This window comes from Mauremys mutica, chromosome 19 (assembly GCF_020497125.1).
Source record: "Mauremys mutica isolate MM-2020 ecotype Southern chromosome 19, ASM2049712v1, whole genome shotgun sequence".
Classification (NCBI taxonomy): domain Eukaryota; kingdom Metazoa; phylum Chordata; order Testudines; family Geoemydidae; genus Mauremys; species Mauremys mutica.
Genome location: NC_059090.1, coordinates 19438652 through 19458992, shown reverse-complemented (window position 1 = coordinate 19458992; position 20341 = coordinate 19438652). Strand labels below are relative to the sequence as shown.

Sequence of the window (20341 nt, the reverse complement as noted above, 5' to 3'; positions counted from 1 at the left end):
TTCCCTCCTGTCCCTGGTTTTTTCTCCCCTTCCCCTCTACTCTGTCCCCCACAACCTCTTGAATCTTGCAGTTGCCTGCACTGAAAGAACTTTTCACCTTCAGTTCCCAGGTGAAGAAAACCTTGACTGACGGCTGAACTGCCCATGGGCCTGTTGATCCATGGGTGCTGCTGTTTACAAGCTTTAGTCTTCCGCTGTTGTTGCATGCAACTTTCCCCCATTAACACCAATGGGAGGGATTCTCTGTGCAGAATAATAGACCCCAAGGGGATCAAATGTTGCCTGCTTTACTCCGACAGCAAGTGCTCTTATGCAGTTAATTTATGTAAGAGCCACACCCCTGTGACCAGTGTCCCAACTGCTGCAGAGTCCAGATTTTCCTGATGCTCACGCTGCAGCACATTTGCATTGCCAGCAGGAGAGCGGGCCTGTCTAGCGAGCATCTGTGGCCAGAGCTCCAATGAAGGGATCCATTTCATTCACCACCATGTCAAAAATTCTGTTAAAAGCCTGCAGGAACAAATGCACCTTGTGTTGTCTGTCTTGGGTGTAGCTGCAGTTGCACCTTTTAGCCACCAAACTCCGGATTTGGTGAGCCACCAGAAGGAAGAGTTCCCTCTGCTGCAGATGTCTTGCTGCACAGTTTTTGAGTTTAATCTCAGGATATGACAGCAGAAGTAACCCAGCTGATCTTGCCTGTCATGACAAAGGCACCTCCTCAGATATTCAGGTCCCAGACCGCTCAGAGATGTGTAGATTGTACCTACTGCCGTGTATTGCACCCTGAAGCAAAGAGGTTGCACAGGAATGGTATATACTCGCTTTCCTCCTAACTGGGATGGGTCACTGTAACAGTGTTCTGTGCCAGGGAAACTCCTTATAGAGTGCCCTGCCGTAGTGCAGTCTGGAGTGAACGTTGATTAGATACACTGTGGTCACAGTGGTGCTGTTAATCCATTCAGGATTCAGGAAGACATCTCTCTCTTGAGATTGCTTCGGTTCAGTGCCAATAGAAAGAGTCCAGATGGATGTCTGAGGGTTGGCATTGTACCTTTCAGCAAAGCAACACAGGAGAGCTGGGGTTCTCAAACGTCATTGCTTCGCGACTAGGGTGACCAGACAGCAAGTGTGAAAAATCGGGACAAGGGGTGGGGGGTAATAGGAGCCTATATAAGAAAAAGACCCAAAAATCGGGACTGTCCCTATAAAATCAGGCCATCTGGTCACCCTACTCGCGACCCCCTTCCGAGAACAAAAATTACTGACCCCAGGAGGAGGGACCGAAGCCTGTGCCTGCCCAGGCCCCACTGCCCCAGGGGGGTGTGTGTGTGTGTGTGTGTGTGGGCCCATAGCCCAAAGGCTTCGGCCCCGGGCAGTGGGTCTTGGGTTTCGGCCCCAGCAAGTCTAAGGCAGCCCTGGCAACCCCATTAAATGTAGTTGTGACCCACTTTGGGGTCCCACCCCACAGTTTGAGAACCGCTGCAGTAGAGCATGGATATATGGCAACTTCTGGCACTACTTTTTTCTTATGCATCTTGGCAATCAAACAATGATAGAACCATTGCGGAAGTTGTGTTGATAAATCATTGGATGATCCCCTTGTGTTTATGTACCGTGTACTTGGATGCAGACCGCCTTCTGCAAGTTAGCATTTGTAATGAAAACTGAAATACTTTTAGAGACAAGGCGTTTGTAGTTAACGTTTTGACTAGTGGAGTCCATTCTACATAGACCTTGGATTTCTGATGTTTCAGAAACTCTTCCTGCCTGAGATTCATCAACGTGGTGACACGTATTTGTCCTCCAAGATCTTGTGTTCATATATAAACATGCCTTTTAGGATCCTAATTTGGAACAAAGGCGTCTCCACAGATGTATTCAGAGCTCAGTGCAAGTTTAAACAGTAAGTGATTTAGAAGTTAGCATGCACGTTGGGCAGGTAATGAATAGAATATATATTGTGTGTGTCTCATGAATCCAATTGATGGGATCCTGTCAATGCTTTCAAAGCTTCTACCATAAATTGCTGCCTTTCTTATCTTGATGCTCTTAGGATATCCACAATGCAGTCACACATGTATTTGCATGTACTTGACGTGTTATAACTACAGCGAGGGTCTGTAATTTATCAAAGATGTTCATCGTGGGGATTCTTACCCCACCACTTGCTTCTGGCAGTGTTATAGCCAGGATACTGGGCTAGGTGGACCAGTGTTTCAATCCAGTATGATACTTTCAGGGGGTAGTATCATCATGAATGAGTAATGATGGGACCTCTATAGAGGTGATTTTACAATGAAATAGGTTACACCTGCAGTAGTTATGATGCTTTTGATTAACCTAAAATAACTCACTAGTTTGTACCACTGCTTGTGTCTGTGCTTCTGGGAGCTGTTCCTCAACCATTTGGAGAAAAAATAAATAAATATGGGAAATGTGTAGGAAGTATGTTATAAAGTAGATGTGTGTACTGTGTGTGTTTATATAATTGCATATATAGTATACTGTTTTAGGGGTGGGTACTGTTAATGTGTTTAAGAGGGCTTCTGCAATTCTCTTCTCTCACTGTCAGGATAAATCATCCCTCAAGGGCCAGTTCCCCGCAATACAAACTAAGGCTGTCTTAAAAAAACAGTGCCCTGGTGATGTATTTATGATCTGTATTCCCAGTTTGCATATGGGGAAACCTGAGGCACAAAGAGGTTAGGTGACTTTCCCAAGGTTGTACAGTGAATTGGAGTCAGAGTTGGGACTAGAACCCAATTGCATAACTCACTCCCCATACTTTATCCACTAGTCTGTGTTGCTCCCATGTTATATATCATTGCAATTATTTATACTTTTGTGTGCTGGAAAGGGCAATGTCCATATAAGCATTTTCCAGGCTGTGAGTAAGTGGATACTGTACATGAAGAAGGAATCGTGAATTTTCATAGTAGTAATTGGAGGAGGGATGGAACAGGAAAACTGCCTTTTTATTCTTCAAAGCTGTGGATTGCATTACTGGGCTGCAGTCTCCCAGTCTCTGCCAGCACTACCCAGTAGCTTTTCCTCTGCACTTGTGTCAAAGAAGCAAGATAAGTGGGGACGGTAAACATGATATTGCTAGAATAGGAAGAAACCACTGGAACGTAGCCACACCATTTCTCCTTGTTTTTAAAACTCTCCCTCCCACCTTGTTTCTGACAGAATATTGACTAGAAACCAAGATCCCATTTTTGCTTAGCCTTAAGGGCAGCCGTTTACAGAGTAGCAGTGTTACATAGGTTTACTGTGTCGTGTGTCTGTGTAACACTGGATTTGGATCTTGTATTTAGCTGCCAGAAGTGACTGTGATGAAGTGGGAGAGATAAACTGATAGATTGTGTGCCAGAAAGATGTTGGGAATCAATCAGATAAGCAGGGCAGAGAAATAGCTTGCTGTTTGCTAGTGATAATAAACCAGTGGCCTCTGGTCCCTGAATTTTTAAATGTAATTGCTGTGGTAATAATCTCCGAATATAAGCAAATGAAAAAACATCACGGGAGGTGTTCTTAATTGTGCTTGAGTTGCCTTTTCTCTTTTGCAATAAAATGTGTGACTTTTGAAGGTGGGGGTATAAATCTTCCTTTTGTTGTTTAAGTCTCTACTTTATTTAAAAGAAAAAAAACCCTCGGGAGATATTTATCAGTAAATGTTGGTAAACATTAATTTCATCGTATATACACAACTGACACAGAAATATTTCCATCGATGATGATAGAAATTCAAAGATGGACAAAGTAAGAAAAATGATGCTTGAGAACTTGTTAGAATTTAAGTTAAGACTATTTGTTTTGTATATTTTGACATGTGAAGTTGACAAATTTGTGTTTTAATGGTTATCAAGCTTCAACTTTTTGAATCTCTATCATTAAATGATGTCTGCCAACCCCCATAATTTTCCACAACTGTTAAAATTTAAATAATCAAAAATGCTAAAAATAAACATACATTATTAGCCATCAAAATTATATTAAAAAAATAAAAATCAAATTCTGCCAAGTCTATTTTTTTGTTTGAAGAGGGGGTGGTTTTCACCTGCTTTTTTCAGTGATTTGCCCATACTATTGGAATCCACATAGTGCATTAGTTTCTTACATAGAGCAATACTTGAGGGCATCTTTTGATGTCACAGCTGTGCAGAGGTGATTGGAAGCAGAGTCTAAGGCAGGCTGTTGTAAATGGCAGTGTTTGGGGGTGGAGGGGGGTGTACTAAGCTGCAGCTCCATCTGTTTGGTGTTGCATCATAGTCGCACAGTCCTTGCCCCCAGAGTTTTGGCTGCCAGCTGGGGTCAGGTGTGTTCTCATTCTTTCATCTTGCCTGCATGTACTCCTTTGGGCAGGGTAAGCATTGCATCAGCACTGTGACTTCTCTCCACCTTACGTTCAGGGGCACTGATTGAAATGAATGGAGATCTTTCTGTCGATTGTTATGGTACCTCAATTGGCCACTGGATTCTAGATGTCTCTGTTGTGCAGAAGTACAAGGCAGGGGAAGCCCTCCTTAGACATCTTTGCAAAAGACAAAAAGACTCTGTGATGCTTCAGTTTCTTTTGAGTTTCAGATGCCTGTTGTATTAATTTAGATGGAATATGAGAGTCAAAGGTGTTAAAATAAGCCAGTCACTGTCCATCATTAAACAAGATCTGGGATTTGGTATACAGAAACCTCAGCCTGTTTATTACCATGATGCAAACACCATTAAAAATCCTTTCAACTCTTTATTAAAAATACAGAAAAGAACTAAAAGAGTTAAAGGATTTGGAAGGTTACCAGGGTGTGACTCTTATTTTGTGTAGAATTCATTGTAGAATCACCACTTTTTCTGCAGTTCCACTTTTTTTTTTCTGCCAAAAGCCACTCAATATCAGCCTTTCGGTTCAGACAGTGGGATCCCCTCCTAGATCACTGCTAATTATAAATGATAGGAGGCATTGGGTAGCCAGATGTTGCAATACACTGGTCTCACGTAGGGAAAAGGAGTCTGGGGGAAGTTGCTTGGCATATAGGACCAAGTTCTCTAAGTGGGTACAATTCCATTCAAGACAATAATATTTGCAATGGGATTAGATGAAATAAAAATGATGTGGGTGTGTGGGTGTGTGGGGGGTAGGGGGGTTAGGGTGATCAGATGTCCCAATTTTGTAGGGACAGTCCTGATATTTGGGGCTTTGTCTTATATAGGTGCCTATTATCCCCCACTCCCATCCTGATTTTTCACACTTGCTGTCTGGTCACCCTAGTGTAGAAATAAACTTCCTGTCTTGGGCATGTTTTTGCATATTTGCCTAGTATAAGGGGCAAATACACACACACAAACACACACACTCCCGATCAATATAATCGGGATATACCCACAGAGAGAGAGATCCCTCTGAAGCATCTGGAACTGGCAGACAGGTTACTCTACACGCTATTGGTCTTATTTTGTATGACAGTTCGTATGCTCCCATGAGCTGCACCTTCATACACCACCTAGGACTGCACTGTTTGTATTACGAGAGTGCTTGGATGCCCAACTCAGATCATGGCCTGTAATCTTCAGCCTACTTCACTCCTTAAGTTCCCCTAAGAAATGGTGCTGAATTCTCCAGGATAGCTTTGCATTTTCAGGTACTGGCCAGCACTGCCTGATGCACCACCATCCCACTCATTTAGACTTAAGATCACCAGTTCATCGTCCCATTGGTGGGAGACTAATGTTTGATCCAGTGTGCTACAGCAGTGGTCCCCAACCTTTTCGTCTGGCAGCAGTGGAGCATCCGCCGAATTTCTGCGGCATTTCTGCGGCGACGTCACTTGTCAGCGGCAAGCGGCGCCATCGAGAGGCGTCGCTGCTGAAATGCCGCAGAAATTTGGGGGCGACGCCTCTCGATGACACCGCTTGCCGCCGACAAGTGACGTCATCGAGAGGCGTCACCGCCGAAATGCTGCAGAAATTCGACGGCATTTCGGCGGATGCTCCACCACCGGCCAGGACGCGGGTGCATTTAATGGCGCCCGCGGGCACCGCATTGGGGACCCCTGTGCTACAGCATCCTTCCCCTCTATATCTGCCTGACCTTCTCAGCTGATACCGATGAGGCGGGATAAACTAATCGTAAAACGATGAAGGGAATGCTGCACTAGTCATTGATTCATCTGAAATTAACTGTAGCACAATAAGTCTTCCTAATGGCCTTCAGTTATATGCTCCTGTCATGGGGTTTGTTTTGTTTGTTTTTTTCCCCTAAAGAGGGGGTTAATATGAATTCACCTGCTCTTTTGCCACTGGGTTTTGTTTTATCGATTGTACGTTTTTTCAGAGTAGTCCCCACCATGTCACTCAAAATTCCTGCTGTCTTTTAAAGGTAGCGGTGGCTAAGACAACAATAATGCCTTTGGTATGTGGACAGGGTTTCATTTAAAAAAAAATAAAATAAAAATTAAGGCAGTGAGGCACTCAAATTCCACCTAACTTCCTTAGGCTCCTTTGAAAATCTCAGACTCAGTGCTGACCTGTGTTTAATGTGCTTTTACATTTGGTTGTTCTCTTTCCTCCTCTAGCTCCTTCGAGAACTTATAGAACGGAAAACCAGTTCGCTGGACCCCAACGATCAGGTGGCCATGGGCAGGTAAGGGATGAGCTGTAGCTGTCTGTATGCTCTGTAACTAGCTTCACCCCACAGTCACTTCGATTCCATGAGTGTAAAACTTCCCAAAAGTTCCCAATCCTGCTTCTTTATGTGTGACGGGTTCCCTCCGGGGTGCCACCCGGAACTGGGATACCACTGAGCCCTCTGATCCACCAGCCTGGGCTTCCTCTCTTACTGTGCTGCTGTGACAAGCTGCAGACCCACTCCCAGTCCTACACTTTCATCAGCATTCACACAGGTAGGGACACACCCAGCTGCAATTATATGCAGGCTCTTTGACTAGCCACTTCACGAACCAACAGTAGAAAGGCTAAAGCCAAAGTAACTCTCAGCTCCCCAGGCTTCACTCCAGCTCATTGGTTTAGATAAAACAAAAACAAGTTTATTAACTACACAAGATAGATTTTAAGTGGTTATAAGTGATTGCAAACAGATCAAAGCAGATTGCCTAGTAAATAAACAAAAACGCAAACTAAGTCTAAGATACTAGAAAGATAGGATATAAATTAGCAAATTCTCACCCTGGCTGATGATACAAGCAGGCTGCAGATTCTTAAGGCACCAGCTACACTTGCTTTGCAGCTTGGAATCCCCAGGTGTTTCATACACAGGTTAGAAATCCCTTTAGCCTGGCTCCAGCACTTCCCATAGTTCAGTCTTTGTTCCTCAAGTGTTTCCAGGAATCTTCTTGTGTGAGGAGCGAAGAACCACCGATGATGTCACTCCCTGCCTTGTATAGCTTTAGCATATGGCGGGAACCCTTTATCCCAAACCCCAGTTTGTGGGAAAACACTTACATCCCAAGATGGAGTCCAGAGTCACGTGGCCTGGTCACAGGCCCTTGGATACCTTGCTGAGTCATAGCGGCCATTACTTACAGGCTGTCTGGAGCCTTCTCAAGAAGGCTCACTGGGTGATGGATAAGTTTCTTCTAAGACCTATTGTTTTCCCTAATGGCTCATTGCCCTTAATACGCCCTTCCTCGCCCACAATCTAGACTGGAAGCATCTTGCCTAGTGGGCATCACCCAGCTGTAACTACATTTGAAATACAGAGACACAGTCAATATTCATAACTTCAGATACAAAAATGATACATGCACACAAATAGGATAATCATATTCAGCAAATCATAACTTTTCCAACGACACCTCACAGGAGTACAAGGTTTGTCAAGTTATCTTGTACAAAATGCATCATAATTATGCCATAATCATGTCATGTAATAATAACACTATGATGAATATGGGGTCAGTGTTACAGTATGCTTTTGCCATTGACTTCGTGGAGAGCAGTTGGGTGTAATAAGGTGATTGGTTAAAAGCAATGGCACACTATCAGCGAGGCAGGGTCTTCTCAGTGAGGATTTTATGGCTCTGGACTGCCAGAACTTGCATTTGCTGGCCTTCATGTTGCAGGGCTCCAGTGATTTGCCCAAACTTGGAGAGGTGAGGTCTTGTAACAAACTTTGGGACTATTGGATTCAGTTGTTGGTGCAGCACCTAGAGGAATGGTTGTAAACAAATAAAACTGATAAATCACCCCAATAATAAGAAATGGCTTAAAGATGATGCCTGAAAGCATTATTATTCTTTGCAGCCTGGCTTATTTCTTTCAAAGCCACCTGCGCTCTTTCTTGCTTTCCTGTCTACTTCCTATCAGACTCCCTGAGTTTGGGGGAAAGAGGCTTGCTGTAGCCTGACTAATGTGCTCTAGATGAAGCGACTGGTGAAATTTGGGATCAGATTTTGAAGTCTGATTTGTCATCATATAAAGAATCAAACTTGCTATATAATGTGGGATTCCCTTTTATTCACCTTCCCTGCTGTTTAAAAAAAAAAAAAGAGAGAAAAGGTACAGTACAATTAAAACAGCATAGGGGAATGTTTCCTATGTGCCAAAAATAAAATGTATGCTTTGAGAGGAAGCTCTTATTTCTCACTCTAATTCTGTGGCTAGAAAATACAGAACATTCCAAATACTGCTTAATGAACAGTATACATTTAAATAGCCACAGGCCATAATTTAGAAAAGTATAAAAGGAAAGGAAAGCCGAAAACAACAGAATAGAATTCTCCACTGAAAAGTGATATGGGGATGTGTGTGTATAGGGGGAAAGGAAGGGAAAATGCTTTATGAAATTTTGTGTTGGTGAAATAACTTTTGATCCATGTGAAATAGGACTTGAATTTTAGTGCAGTAGGTCAAATTTATTTTGTGTGTCTCTGAAATATTATGGAAAGCTATTCACTATAATTTAACGTGGCATAGCCAAAATTGCATTTAAGTGGTGATTACATTGTACATTTATCTGACTTTACAATAAAATAGATTACAGTAATTAAGATTATATTAAGATTGCGGTAATTGGATTTTGCTAGATTTTCCCCCCTGATTTTGGGTTTTCATTGTATAAATCAGGTAAGAGGACGCTTGTTTCTTTTTTTTTTTTTAAATGTTTGTAACTAGTAGCAGTTTATTCCCCCCCGTGGAAACTTCTTTGACTTGAGCAAGCTCTGTTTGAGGAATTGAATCCTCCCTTCTAAACAGTGATGGGGAATAAGCACCACTTTCTGAATTTGCTTGTTGCTTTCCTTTTGTTTGTTTTTATTAAGAAATGCACTTAACATTATGCAGTGGTTTTGGCGGGGGAATTTGCCAGATATTATAGTCAGAGGTAGTGGGAAAGAAACACTTGCTGGTAATTTTATATATGCTTTCCAAAAGCCTGGAAGGAAACTAATTCAAATGGACCTGCAGTATAACGTTAAATCTGTTTATGAAGTTAATGTAACCCTCCTCACTTAAAGAATCAGCTACATATGTAGCTTATGATAAATGGAGATAGGTAAACAATCTATTCTACTGCGTGCTTTCTTTATACAAAATACAACTTATTGTAATAGCTGTTGAAACAAACAAACAAATGCAGTAATCCTTTGAGTTTTCACTGGCCATAGCATTTCTGTTTGATGAAGAAAATCTTTTGAATTCTAAAGATTCTTTCTTTTTTTTAAAATGATCAATAGGCAAGAAAGAATAAAAACATAGTGCCAGATTGTACCCGCTGTGGCTTTTTCCTGCACACCGGACGTGAATTCCCACTGAATATTAATCATTGCATCAGGACCAGGCCGACTTATCTGTCTCCCACAGAATGGCTGGGGCTTCAGCCCCTGAGATCTGCCAGAGTCCGTGGTCATCTACACATAAGCCCTTAGTCTCTATGGTTCCCTGTGCTCGCCTGTTTGTAGCTATGTACTCCTCCTTGGGGCATTTCAGTATGTAGCCCAGGGAGACTGGTGTGTGCTAATGAAAACGAGGGCAGCGTTAGCTTGCAGTGGGGTCCTGTACAGGGCTCAGGTGATGGACAGTGCCACCGTTATTTAGGGTAGCAACTTTTGGGTGAAGAACAATGCTGTGGGCCTTTGAGCTTTTAAAACTGCATTTCCATGGCTTTTACCATTGTTACCTTGTGATTCTTCCTAAAAATTGGCCTGATAAAACAGCCCTAGCAATGATACATAACCACCACTTTGGATTCCCCAGGCAGTGGCTGGCCATCCAGAAGTTACGAAGCAAAATACAGAAGAAAGTGGACCGAAAAGCCAGCAAAGGAAGGAAAATCCGGTGAGTGGCAGCTTCTTCAAACTACAGAGAAATAGCTCTTGTCTCACCAGTTGTCGCCTGGCTGCCCTGTTTTGGCACTGAAATGCTTTGCCAGGCTTGTTTTGTCCTTTGCAAGGTAGAAGATGTAACTTTTGAGACATGCCCGTTGAGGGGAGGGAGCTCTTAATGAATCTAGAACTAATGATCAGTTGCATATAATCAGAGGGGGAATTGCCCAAATCAGTCCTTACAAGAATGTTCACTGGGCATAAAAAATGTCAGGCATTTCTGAAAGTCTCTCCCTAAGAGATTGAGGGCCACAAGTGAATGGGACTTGTGCTCCTAAATCCTTCAGGGCTAGATTTACAAAGGTATTTAATTGCCTAAAGATGCAGGTAGGTGCATATGCCTGTGTTAGGCACCTGATTGCGGTAGACTTTCAATAGAGATGAGGTGAGTGAGGTAATATCTTTCAGTAAACTTTCAATGGGAGTTAGGTGCCTGTCTGGTAGAGGTGCTCTTGTCAGTCCCACTAGCCACTTAACTGCATTTTTAGGCACTTAAATTCTTTTGCAGATCTGGCCCGTTGTCACTACAATTTGTGACCTTTTCCTTCTCATGTTCGCATTTGCAAATTCTTCCAGGTTGTGGGGTGAGACTGGAAAGTGTGTAGAGGAGCTGGGATTTGTTCCCCTTTGCAGAGCAGGTGCGTTACTCTCCCTGAGTTCAGAGTGACTGCATGATTTGTAGTGGAGGAGGCATTTGTAGCACAGAGGCACACTGGAAAGCTGTACTGCTTCCTGAAAAATCTGCAACATTAACCATCCTTTTGTGAGTAAACTATAAATCTTGAGTTTAGATGACATCTGATAGAAAGTCAGTGGAGTCAGTGTGGGTCAGGCCTGGCATAGCCATTTTTAAGATAGATGTCGTAAGATAATTTATTAAAAGAGGGACGAGCTACTTTGTTGGCCTGAAAAGCCTGTAATTATTGACTATCAATATTCTGTTCTGTCAGCATCACACATAATTGGATGTATTCATGATTCAGTCAAAACTACTGACAACATCACACAACTGAGTCAGACTCGTAAACCTTTAGGAATAATGGGGCAAGTCTCTCATGGTGTGTGATCCATGCACTTCGGAATTCCTGGGAGATCAGAACTCCCTCCGCATCTGTGGCTTGTTACATCTTAGCTACCTTTTTAAACAAGAGTTGCGCTGACCCAGAGGAAAAAATATTAATGTATAGAAAAGAAGAAAATATGCATTTGCTGATGTATGTGATTAATGCACAGTTAACTCCTATCATCTTTCCAGGATGGTCTCGTGGAGAGGGCTGGGAACCAGACAGACTAGGTTCAATTTTTGGCTCTGCCAGTGGGGGGGAGGGGGTGTGTGTGTGTGTCTTTACTGAGTGATTGACTAAATCTCTCTGCACTTCCATTTCCTCCTCTGCAGAACGTGGATAAACGTCACTTATCTTTTGTAAAGCACCTTGAGATCCGGGTGCGAAACGTGCTATGTAAGCACTAAGTATTAATTGCTGTCACTTATCACTGTAGTCCATCATCATCATACTGGCTTTCCGCACCTTTCTGTGCTTTAAGATGTTGGGATGAAGGGTGCTGTGTAAGTGCAAGATGCTGTCGAGGATTCTCTAAGCACTTTTAGAAGCGCCTGGCCTCTTAGCACGCCAGTGAGGGAGATGAGTGCTATCCCCATTTCACAGATGGGGAAACTGAGGTACCAAAGGGTGAGGTGAGACTTGCCTATAGTCACACAGTTCGTCTTGGCAGAAAAAGAACCTGGGAGTCCTGTCTCCCAAAGCCCTTCTCTCACCCACTAGACCATATCGCTTCCTGAGTGGATATCTATGAGTTATAGATTTCTACTTCTCATGGAATAATTGGGCAGCTGTGACTTGGGATGTCTCACAGTGTCTGTAATTTAATACTTTATATCTGATAGACTGGGGTTTTGGAAGCTCACATTTTAAAAGTGTTAGAGTAACTAGAGCTGGGCAGACAATTAGTGGTGGACAATTTATTAGTGTAATTAAGCCCTTTTTTCCAATTCACAAATTGTCACTGAACATACTGTGATTTGTATGACTGCATTAATTGTCAATATCACTTAAGTGATCCCATAGAGTGAAATACGTTCTCTTGTTTCATATTTCATCCTGTTGATTTTTTTTTTGTCATTTGTGGCATTTGTTTGCCCCGAGTCACGGTATTATTTCTGTTCCCTGATTGGATGACTCTGCAACGATATGAGAGGGCGACTGAGGAATGACAAAGACCCGTGTTTGTGCACAAAGGTCCATGTTGAGGGTGAATGTGGTTATTTGCATGAAGAGCCATTCTGTGATATTCCTGCGAGCTAAAACTCTCTCTCTAGGGAATGTTCCTGGATAAGAGAACAAAAAGGAGTTTAAAGGTGCCCAAGTGGAAAGGTGGCTTGGGAATCCTTTTGCCTGCTATTCATCAAGATGTAAGAATAGGAATGGCTTGGGTAAAACGTTTTGGACTTGGGGAGCCAGCAGAATACTTTACATAGAAAGCTGCTGGGTTGGAATCTCCTGCTCTAAAGACTAAGGGTGTAAAATCAGTGGCCTGTTCTGATTTCCTCTGTTTCGATTTTATTTAGCAGGTCCCAGGGCGTGAGGGGTGGACAGGCTTCTGCAAGTTTCTGACCTAGTGGGAAAAACAAACTGGGGATTGGGCTTTCACAGGTGCAGTGTATCCCGGGGAGGCAGCTTGTTCTGGTGGACAAGTAGCTGGACTTGGAGTCAGGAGCTCTGCCACTGTGTGACTTTGGGCAAATCACTTCACCTCCCTGTGCCTCTGTTGTTGCGTGTCCACCCCTTTGTCTGCCTGGTCTTTTTTTTTTTTTAACTGTAAATTGTCCAGAAGAGAGGCTGTCTCTTATGTTTATATAGCTGCTAGCACAACGGAGCCTCAATCTTGGCTGGAGCCTCTAGGTCCTACCATGACAGATAATAATAATTCATGAAGGGAGACTGGTATTGTGGGAAAGCCTCTGGTAATCTAACCCTGCTCCCACCAGTGGCTTTTTGTTTGGGCACCAGCACTAAAGAGTGACTAAGACACTGTTAGGGGAGGAAGTTGAATGCAGAGTCTTTGATTGGTCAGAGTTTTCTGTCTTGGGATAAAGTTCAGGTGCAAGTATACTGCTCAAGGACGCTGGAGTGTTCGCTTTTGGCTGTGACAAAACGTGATTGGTTTATTATTGCTCATCCACCGTGTGGCATATGTTATCATCTGGCTTTTATTCCCCCCTAGTTAATGTTAGGAAGGGTGGAAAAACTAGCAACTCGAAATAGAGAGTCATTAAGCATTGGCCAACAAGGGAGCCAGCATTTCCATTTCGGGGACTGGGACATTTCAGTGGAGGCACTAGCATTTCCTTTTCTTTAATAGTTACTAATGTGCTATCTGTTTATTTCCTGCCTTATTCAGGTATCATGTCCACAGCAAACTGGTGAGCTTCATGGCACCTATTGACCACTGTACAATGAATGATGATGCCAGGTGAGTAATAGATTAATTATGGTTCTCAAATGGCTTCATGACAGCATGATATTGACCTGTTCTTCAGTCTGTCGCCCTCTCCATTTCTTCTTATCAGTTAACCATTTGTCACTGGCATCAGAGCCTGGGTGTCTTGGCCACATCTGTCCAGGCAATCTAGCTGAGCTTTCACTCCTGTAATTACTGTAAAACCAAATGAGAAGTTTCTATAAATCTTGATGCCGACTCCATGGTTCCTGCTTTAAAAATCCCCCAGATTTTAAAATCTCTCCATTTTGGAGCATGATTATGGACACAGAGAGCCAAATTCCCCAGTGTCCATTGGCTGAAATCCGAGTTTAGAAAAATAATCAGGCTCTTTGCGTCAGGAGTGGAGAGTTATATGCTATAGTCTTGTGAGTTTTACGTAATATAAATGCTATCAGTACAGCTAACAACCAATTGTGGTACCAAAAGAAGGAAATTCACTTACAAGATCTAAATGATATCTATTGTTTATTCCTATTTAAATAATAAAAATGTCTGTACAAGGCTGTAGGAGCACATTAATTAGTAAAGGTAAACAAAACAGTGTAACCATGAGTTTGATTGCTGGTAAGTGTCTTTGTGGGAGGGAAGTGGGCTTAATTTTCCAGTGGATGTATTTATGCTACTTGAGGGACGCTTTTCTTCAGGTTCCTCAGACATTTAATCTTAACAGTTCGAGAGATGCCCATTTATACGTTCATCTGTCTGGAATATGGCAATCACGCTTGTGCTGCTCCTAGTCAGTATCCGTTTGGATAGAGTTGTGGGAGTAATGGGGTACAATTCAAGGGTCTGTAGAGATGTCAGTAAGTGTCAATAGTGACCTGCTTTGTGGCAATTGGTAAAGAAGTTGAATATTGCTCTGTTTTTAATACATTAGGACCCCATTTATCTGAACAGGGTGACTGGTGGTTTGGATAAACAGGCAGGCTCTTTGTAGGCACATGATGCCCTGTGGGAGATGTAACAGCGTTTCGGGTAATAGGTTTTCAGGTAAGGAATGTTTAGAACAACGTGTGTCTACTGTATTTACCAGAAAGAATTACTGCCTCTGTGTAGCAGTTGAGTTTCAAATCTCCAAGTCTCAACTTCTTCCCTAGCCCTCCAAAAACATAACCGAGCGGGTGCATCGCACTTGGCTTTCTGGATGTGGCCAGCCTGAAGTGAGTCGTGGGTAGTCGTGAGTTCCTCCTATTCCTATCTCCCTCATGCATCACCCGTGAAGTTTAAGCATGAATGTTCCAGAGGCACACAGGTTGTGCTGGTTTAGAGAGGGAGTAGAGGTCCTTGTGGTAGGTGAATAGTTGCTGGGTCCCGGGTCCTTTATTGCTTTGTAGATCGTAATTGGCATCTTTAGTTTTACCCACAAGTTTGCAGGCAGCCAGCCGGCAGCATGGGAGTAGCACACGCGTGCCTTGCTATCTTGGCCAGAAAGGCTTACCGACTTCAATTCTGTGCTGCTCAAGTCTCTGGGTGGCCCTGGCAGGGACCCCTGCAGTGCCATAGCTTAGGAGTAACACAGGCCTTGATGTCCATGACAGGCTCTGCAGCACAGTGGAAAGATCACAATCTTTTTGACCAAAGCTCAGTCATTGCTAGATTCTGCCTGGAAGAAAATTCTAAAACCTGATTATTCTCTTGACCTCTTACAATAAAAGGGAATGTGTTAGAGACACAGGCTGAGCATTCCATTCCCTGATCCACATGTATGCCTGAAGAGGGTTCATTTCATAGAACTTGAGCTGCCGCTTCTTCCATCTTAATGGCTTTTCTGTAAAGATAAGGGCAGATGCTTGGTTTATTTTCATTTTTAAGCTCTATTGTCATTAATGGCTATAGGGGAAAGGCTGAGGTTGCAACAGCAAATTCTCCCTTTCTTGACTATTCATTAGTAAGTTACTCGCAGGGACAATGTCGGCTCCTTCCTTTTCATAGGTTATTTTGCATGTCCCTAAACTAGTCTCTTCTGCCTTTCTTGTAATGTGCTTCTCTCACTACCCATGTTTTTATTTATTTATTTTGTTTTAGTGTAATTAGTGAGTGGCATGGTAGGAAAAAAATCCCGTAAGAGCTGGTACGCGCCTTGTGCATAATAATATGCTAGATTCTAATATTTCTCTATCCCAGTATTATCTCCAGTTGACTGGCTGTGACTTACGCACTGAGAATTTTAAATGAGGTTGGGGTGTGTATAATATATATTATTGTGTGTGTGTGTGATGTAATATATATTCTCCTATAGATTAATCATGCACACACCCCCACGCACACAAAATGAAAGACACCTCAATTTACCTGTGTGTGTGCATAAGTATAAAATAAAAAGGGTGATTATAAGAACCTGGGAATTGTCATAGCATGTTGGCTCAGGCGACCTTGCCACCACTTTGTCAGAGTACAGCAGCTGTGTTTGTTCCAAAAGTTGCACAGAGTAGCCTGCGAGCTGAAACCCCATACAGAGCGCACGCCAATGCTAAATGCACTGGAGCAGCCTGCAGAACAGAGCAGTTCAGGGGCAACCATAACCTGTCTGAACTGCAGCACACTTCATTGGGCGGCTGTCTGCCCCCACTACTTTTCAGAGTCCCAACTAAACTACAGGGGTCCAGCTGACCCTCAGAACCTATTACAGCTAATAGGATATTATCTGTGTTATGCTGTGTCAACATAGTTATCATTGTGATGGGGGAGAGAGTGTTTGACATTTGGTTTACTGAAAGCATCTCCTGGGGGCTTTCACCACTTATAGCGGGTTATTATATTGCTTGCATGTTTTACAGGTTCTTTCTCTGGCGGGGATGGGGGCAGCAGCTGCTGCTGCTCATTGCCTGGCTGTGTGACGTTATTTCTGTCATTAAGTTTATCATCCGCTTTGGGCCTGGTGTACTTTGTAATGGCATTGAAGTTACTCAGCTGGGTTTCTAGCCAGACACAATGTTCCAGCTAGCTTGTCGGTTTGTTACCCCCAGCCAGTTGCCAGAGTGGGTTTTCCAGCACATTTGCCATTGGATTCTAGCTGGGTCTGACGGACACACGCTTCTACAACATGAAAGGTTATACGTTCAAAATATACACTGAGGCAGCGTCGCCTAGTAGATGGGGGCTGAACTGGGAGGGAGACCTGGGCTCTGTTCCAGGCTGTCCCACTGGCTTGCTATTTTTAGTGCTGTAGAGTGAGCCCAGGTCTGTAGTGCTGGGCTCTGAAACTCACTTCTGTAGGTCTTTTTTGTTTGCAGTGTAAACATACCCTAGAGATCTTTAGCACCGCACAGCAGTGTCAGACAACAGCAGAGGAGCGGGTGAGAGGAATGCAGCATCCAGTTTAAACTGTGGGTGAATTTAAAAAGGGAAAGACACCTATGTGCATGAACATGGGAAAGTAATGATAACACGGGGTAATAAAAGGTGCTTTTATTGGTTGCAAGTGTGAATTACTAAATTGCTCAGATGTCTAGAGGCACGACCCCAAAGTAAATAAACTCTATACCACCGTATGTTGTGGTCTGAAAAGGTTTAAGCCAGAAACAAGTTTTTAAGCCTAAAGAAGGCATTAATTGTTAGAGGGTTAGGGCGCTGGGGCTGTAATAAGAGCATGACATAGATACATTTATGCATAGGCCACTTGGCACCACTCTGACAGTGTAAAAGGGTCTTAAAATGTCAGATTTATGCGTACACCCACTTGCCATGGAAAGGGACCATCTACAATGGTGTAACTAAGAATCCAAGTCTCAGTGCTTGTTGGCCAAATTTGCTGAAGAACAAAGTGACAAAGAACAGATCCATTTGAAGAGAAATAACCTTGCGCCTGGCTACACAAATGTTTAGTTCTCCGCAGGCTGGGATGTGAATCTACCCTGCCTCTTTGAAACGGGATTAGGTCAAAGCACATTAAAAAATGGTTAATGTACGGCAGCAGAGTCCGTGTGGACAGTCAGTGCATGGCAGGCTAGTGCAGGGTAGACGCACACCCCGGTGTGCTGTGAACTAATTGTTCATGTAGACAAGCACCTTGTCTCTTGCTGGCCAGCGTGCAGGGAAAGGGATAAGCAGTGACTCCTAAGTGGTAAACACCAGAGCGAGATGGAATATTGTTTTACATCCTGAATTGTAGAAAAGAAATGTACAAATACAATACAGCCTCTTAAAGTGCTTTGTCAACATCACTGCCACGTTCCTCCTTATTCTCGCTGCTGCTTGGAATAATAGAATTTGTGCAGGCAATTAATCTTCAGCTTGCCACTTTTTCGTGCATCCAAAACATGGGCATAGCTGTTTAACCTCGTATTCACATATATTATGTTGTAATGTATGGTACACTGATGGCCTCCAACCTTCGATATTTTAAACCCCCTCTGGTATTATTTTAAAGTATATATTGGAAAGGTGGTTTTATAGCTATTTTAGGGATTGTGTGTATGTGTGTGTAGATTTAGATTTAAGATTGGGATTTGTACAGCTAGCTGTAGTATCATCACCACACCCCTGTAAAATAGGGAAGTGTTATAAATCCCCATTGTACAGAGAGGGACAGAGACACAGAATAGCTAAGTGGCTTGCCCAAGGTCACACAGGAGGTCTGTGGCAGAACAAGGAATTGAACCCAGACCCTCCAAATCCCAGGCTAGTGCTCTAACCACTGTGCCATTCTTCCCCTTCAAGGGGCTAAGTGGTTAGGCGCCCAGCTCCCCCTGAAAGTTCCCGCTGAAAGGTAGGGAATTGTCCCTTTACAGATGAATAGAGGTTACAAATCCAGGCCTGGAGGAGCTTACCTATCTGTATAGAAATGAGTGTGTTTTTTGTTAGGGGTGACCGCACAGAGTTGTTGATAATAGGCCCGATCCTGCTATTGATCTAGTCATAGTAGTAAGCACTACCCTCAGGAGTAAACATTTCCAGGATTGGGCCCTTGATTAGTATGATTGTTTATATTGTGCATTTTATTAGTATAATTATCCGAGGGTTGGTGTGTGTGGGTGGGTGTGTGTTTCATATAGATATAATACATATATTCTCAAAAAACAAGCAGCTTGTCACAGTGTTTCTAATAATGATACTGTCCTAGTCATGTACCAACCTTATTATATCCCTGCTGGAAGTTTGAAAACTTGCGCAAAGTTGCTCCTTAAAGATATAAATGTTTGGCCCAAACCCTCTTATCTCCCAAGAAGACACAGGCTGTTCTGACAGGTGAAACAAGACTGGGCAAATATGCAACATTGATCTAATCAGTTGGAACAAGAGCAATATTTTAACCGGTGCTACCTTTTAACAGCATCATTAAGGACTCTCATTACTCTTTTATTAGAGACTCACTCTATTTCTTATCAGATTACAGAATGAACATAACTCATGGCACTGATTTGATCTCTTGTTAAAGAGGATTACAGCTTTGCATTAACTCGGATTGACACGGTTTATAATTCGCTTGTTGATACACCATGCTGGCGGTGTCACATGTTTGACCCCCTCCTCAGCTGTGCTGCAGGAAAGGACACTCATACATCATCATTAAAGATGGCACCCAGCGCAGAAATGGGAAGCAAAAATAAGGGGAGGCTTTTCTGCAGTCATGTCAGGAAGCACCAAAACCCAACCACACTCTCAAGTGCAAAGTGAAATTCAGAGCAGGGATTTATACCATCCAGGGGGAGGGGACGTATGTGTTAGCTTTTAGATGGGTTATTTACAGGGGCAAGTGTTTCATTGTTTCAGATCAAAACTTTGTACCGGCCTTGCGGTGGATTCGTGTGAAGAACATGCATGCGGAAATGTAATGGGATTCTGTCACTGTAGAACTTTCCATGAAATATCTCCTCTGGTGGGAAAACTTCCTTCTCTTAAGGGACTTGAGGCCCCATTGAGATGATATAACTTTTAGCAAAGTTTGTGCCCAGTTAGTGACTTGGTCTGTGTCATCACATAGCGTTGTTAACACACTGTTACTTACTCTGGGTACTTATGCCACGTGTCTCCTTGCTCGTTGTCTTCCCGTTAGGCTGCAATACCATTTGGCTGTGTAGACCAGTGCCTCCAGCTATGTCTGTGTAACTGGGTTAGCTGATCTGCCCTTCTCCCAGCTCTCTGTGCAGTGTATTGCCTGTATGTGTGTATTTCTCGCATACAGGTGCTCCCCTGGTAGCGGGGGAAGCTGGGCAGGTGATCACAGAATGCACTGACACAGACATGCACAGGCACGGTGTGGTGAGTGAGGATGCACCAGCGTAGTCATGATATGCAAAGAGGTGCTCCGCGGACACACCGCATGTGTGTGTGGGGATCCGGCCAGTTGGAATGTGCCATGGTCTGGTTACAGGAGTGTGGTTGTACCTCTAGTGTAGAGGGGGCCCTGACACTTTTCCATCTCTGATGACTGAGCCTAACTATACAGTAGATATAAAATACATAAATATAGTTATATCTAAAATAAGAGTGTTTCTGCCTGCAGGCCTCTGGAATCTGCAAGATTTCCCTCCCTCTCTGTAGGA

General features: G+C 43.3%; 1 protein-coding gene across 1 annotated transcript in view; it reads left to right on the top strand.

Annotated features, from left to right (window-relative positions):
- The window catches only part of AATF (apoptosis antagonizing transcription factor), an 82242-nt gene that overhangs the window by 46227 nt on the left and 15674 nt on the right, over positions 1 to 20341 (top strand). Inside the window, exons 9-11 of the mRNA XM_044993770.1 lie at positions 6570 to 6637; positions 10207 to 10287; positions 13755 to 13826. Coding sequence (XP_044849705.1) covers positions 6570 to 6637; positions 10207 to 10287; positions 13755 to 13826 — 221 coding nt within the window. The remainder of the gene's footprint in view (positions 1 to 6569; positions 6638 to 10206; positions 10288 to 13754; positions 13827 to 20341) is intronic.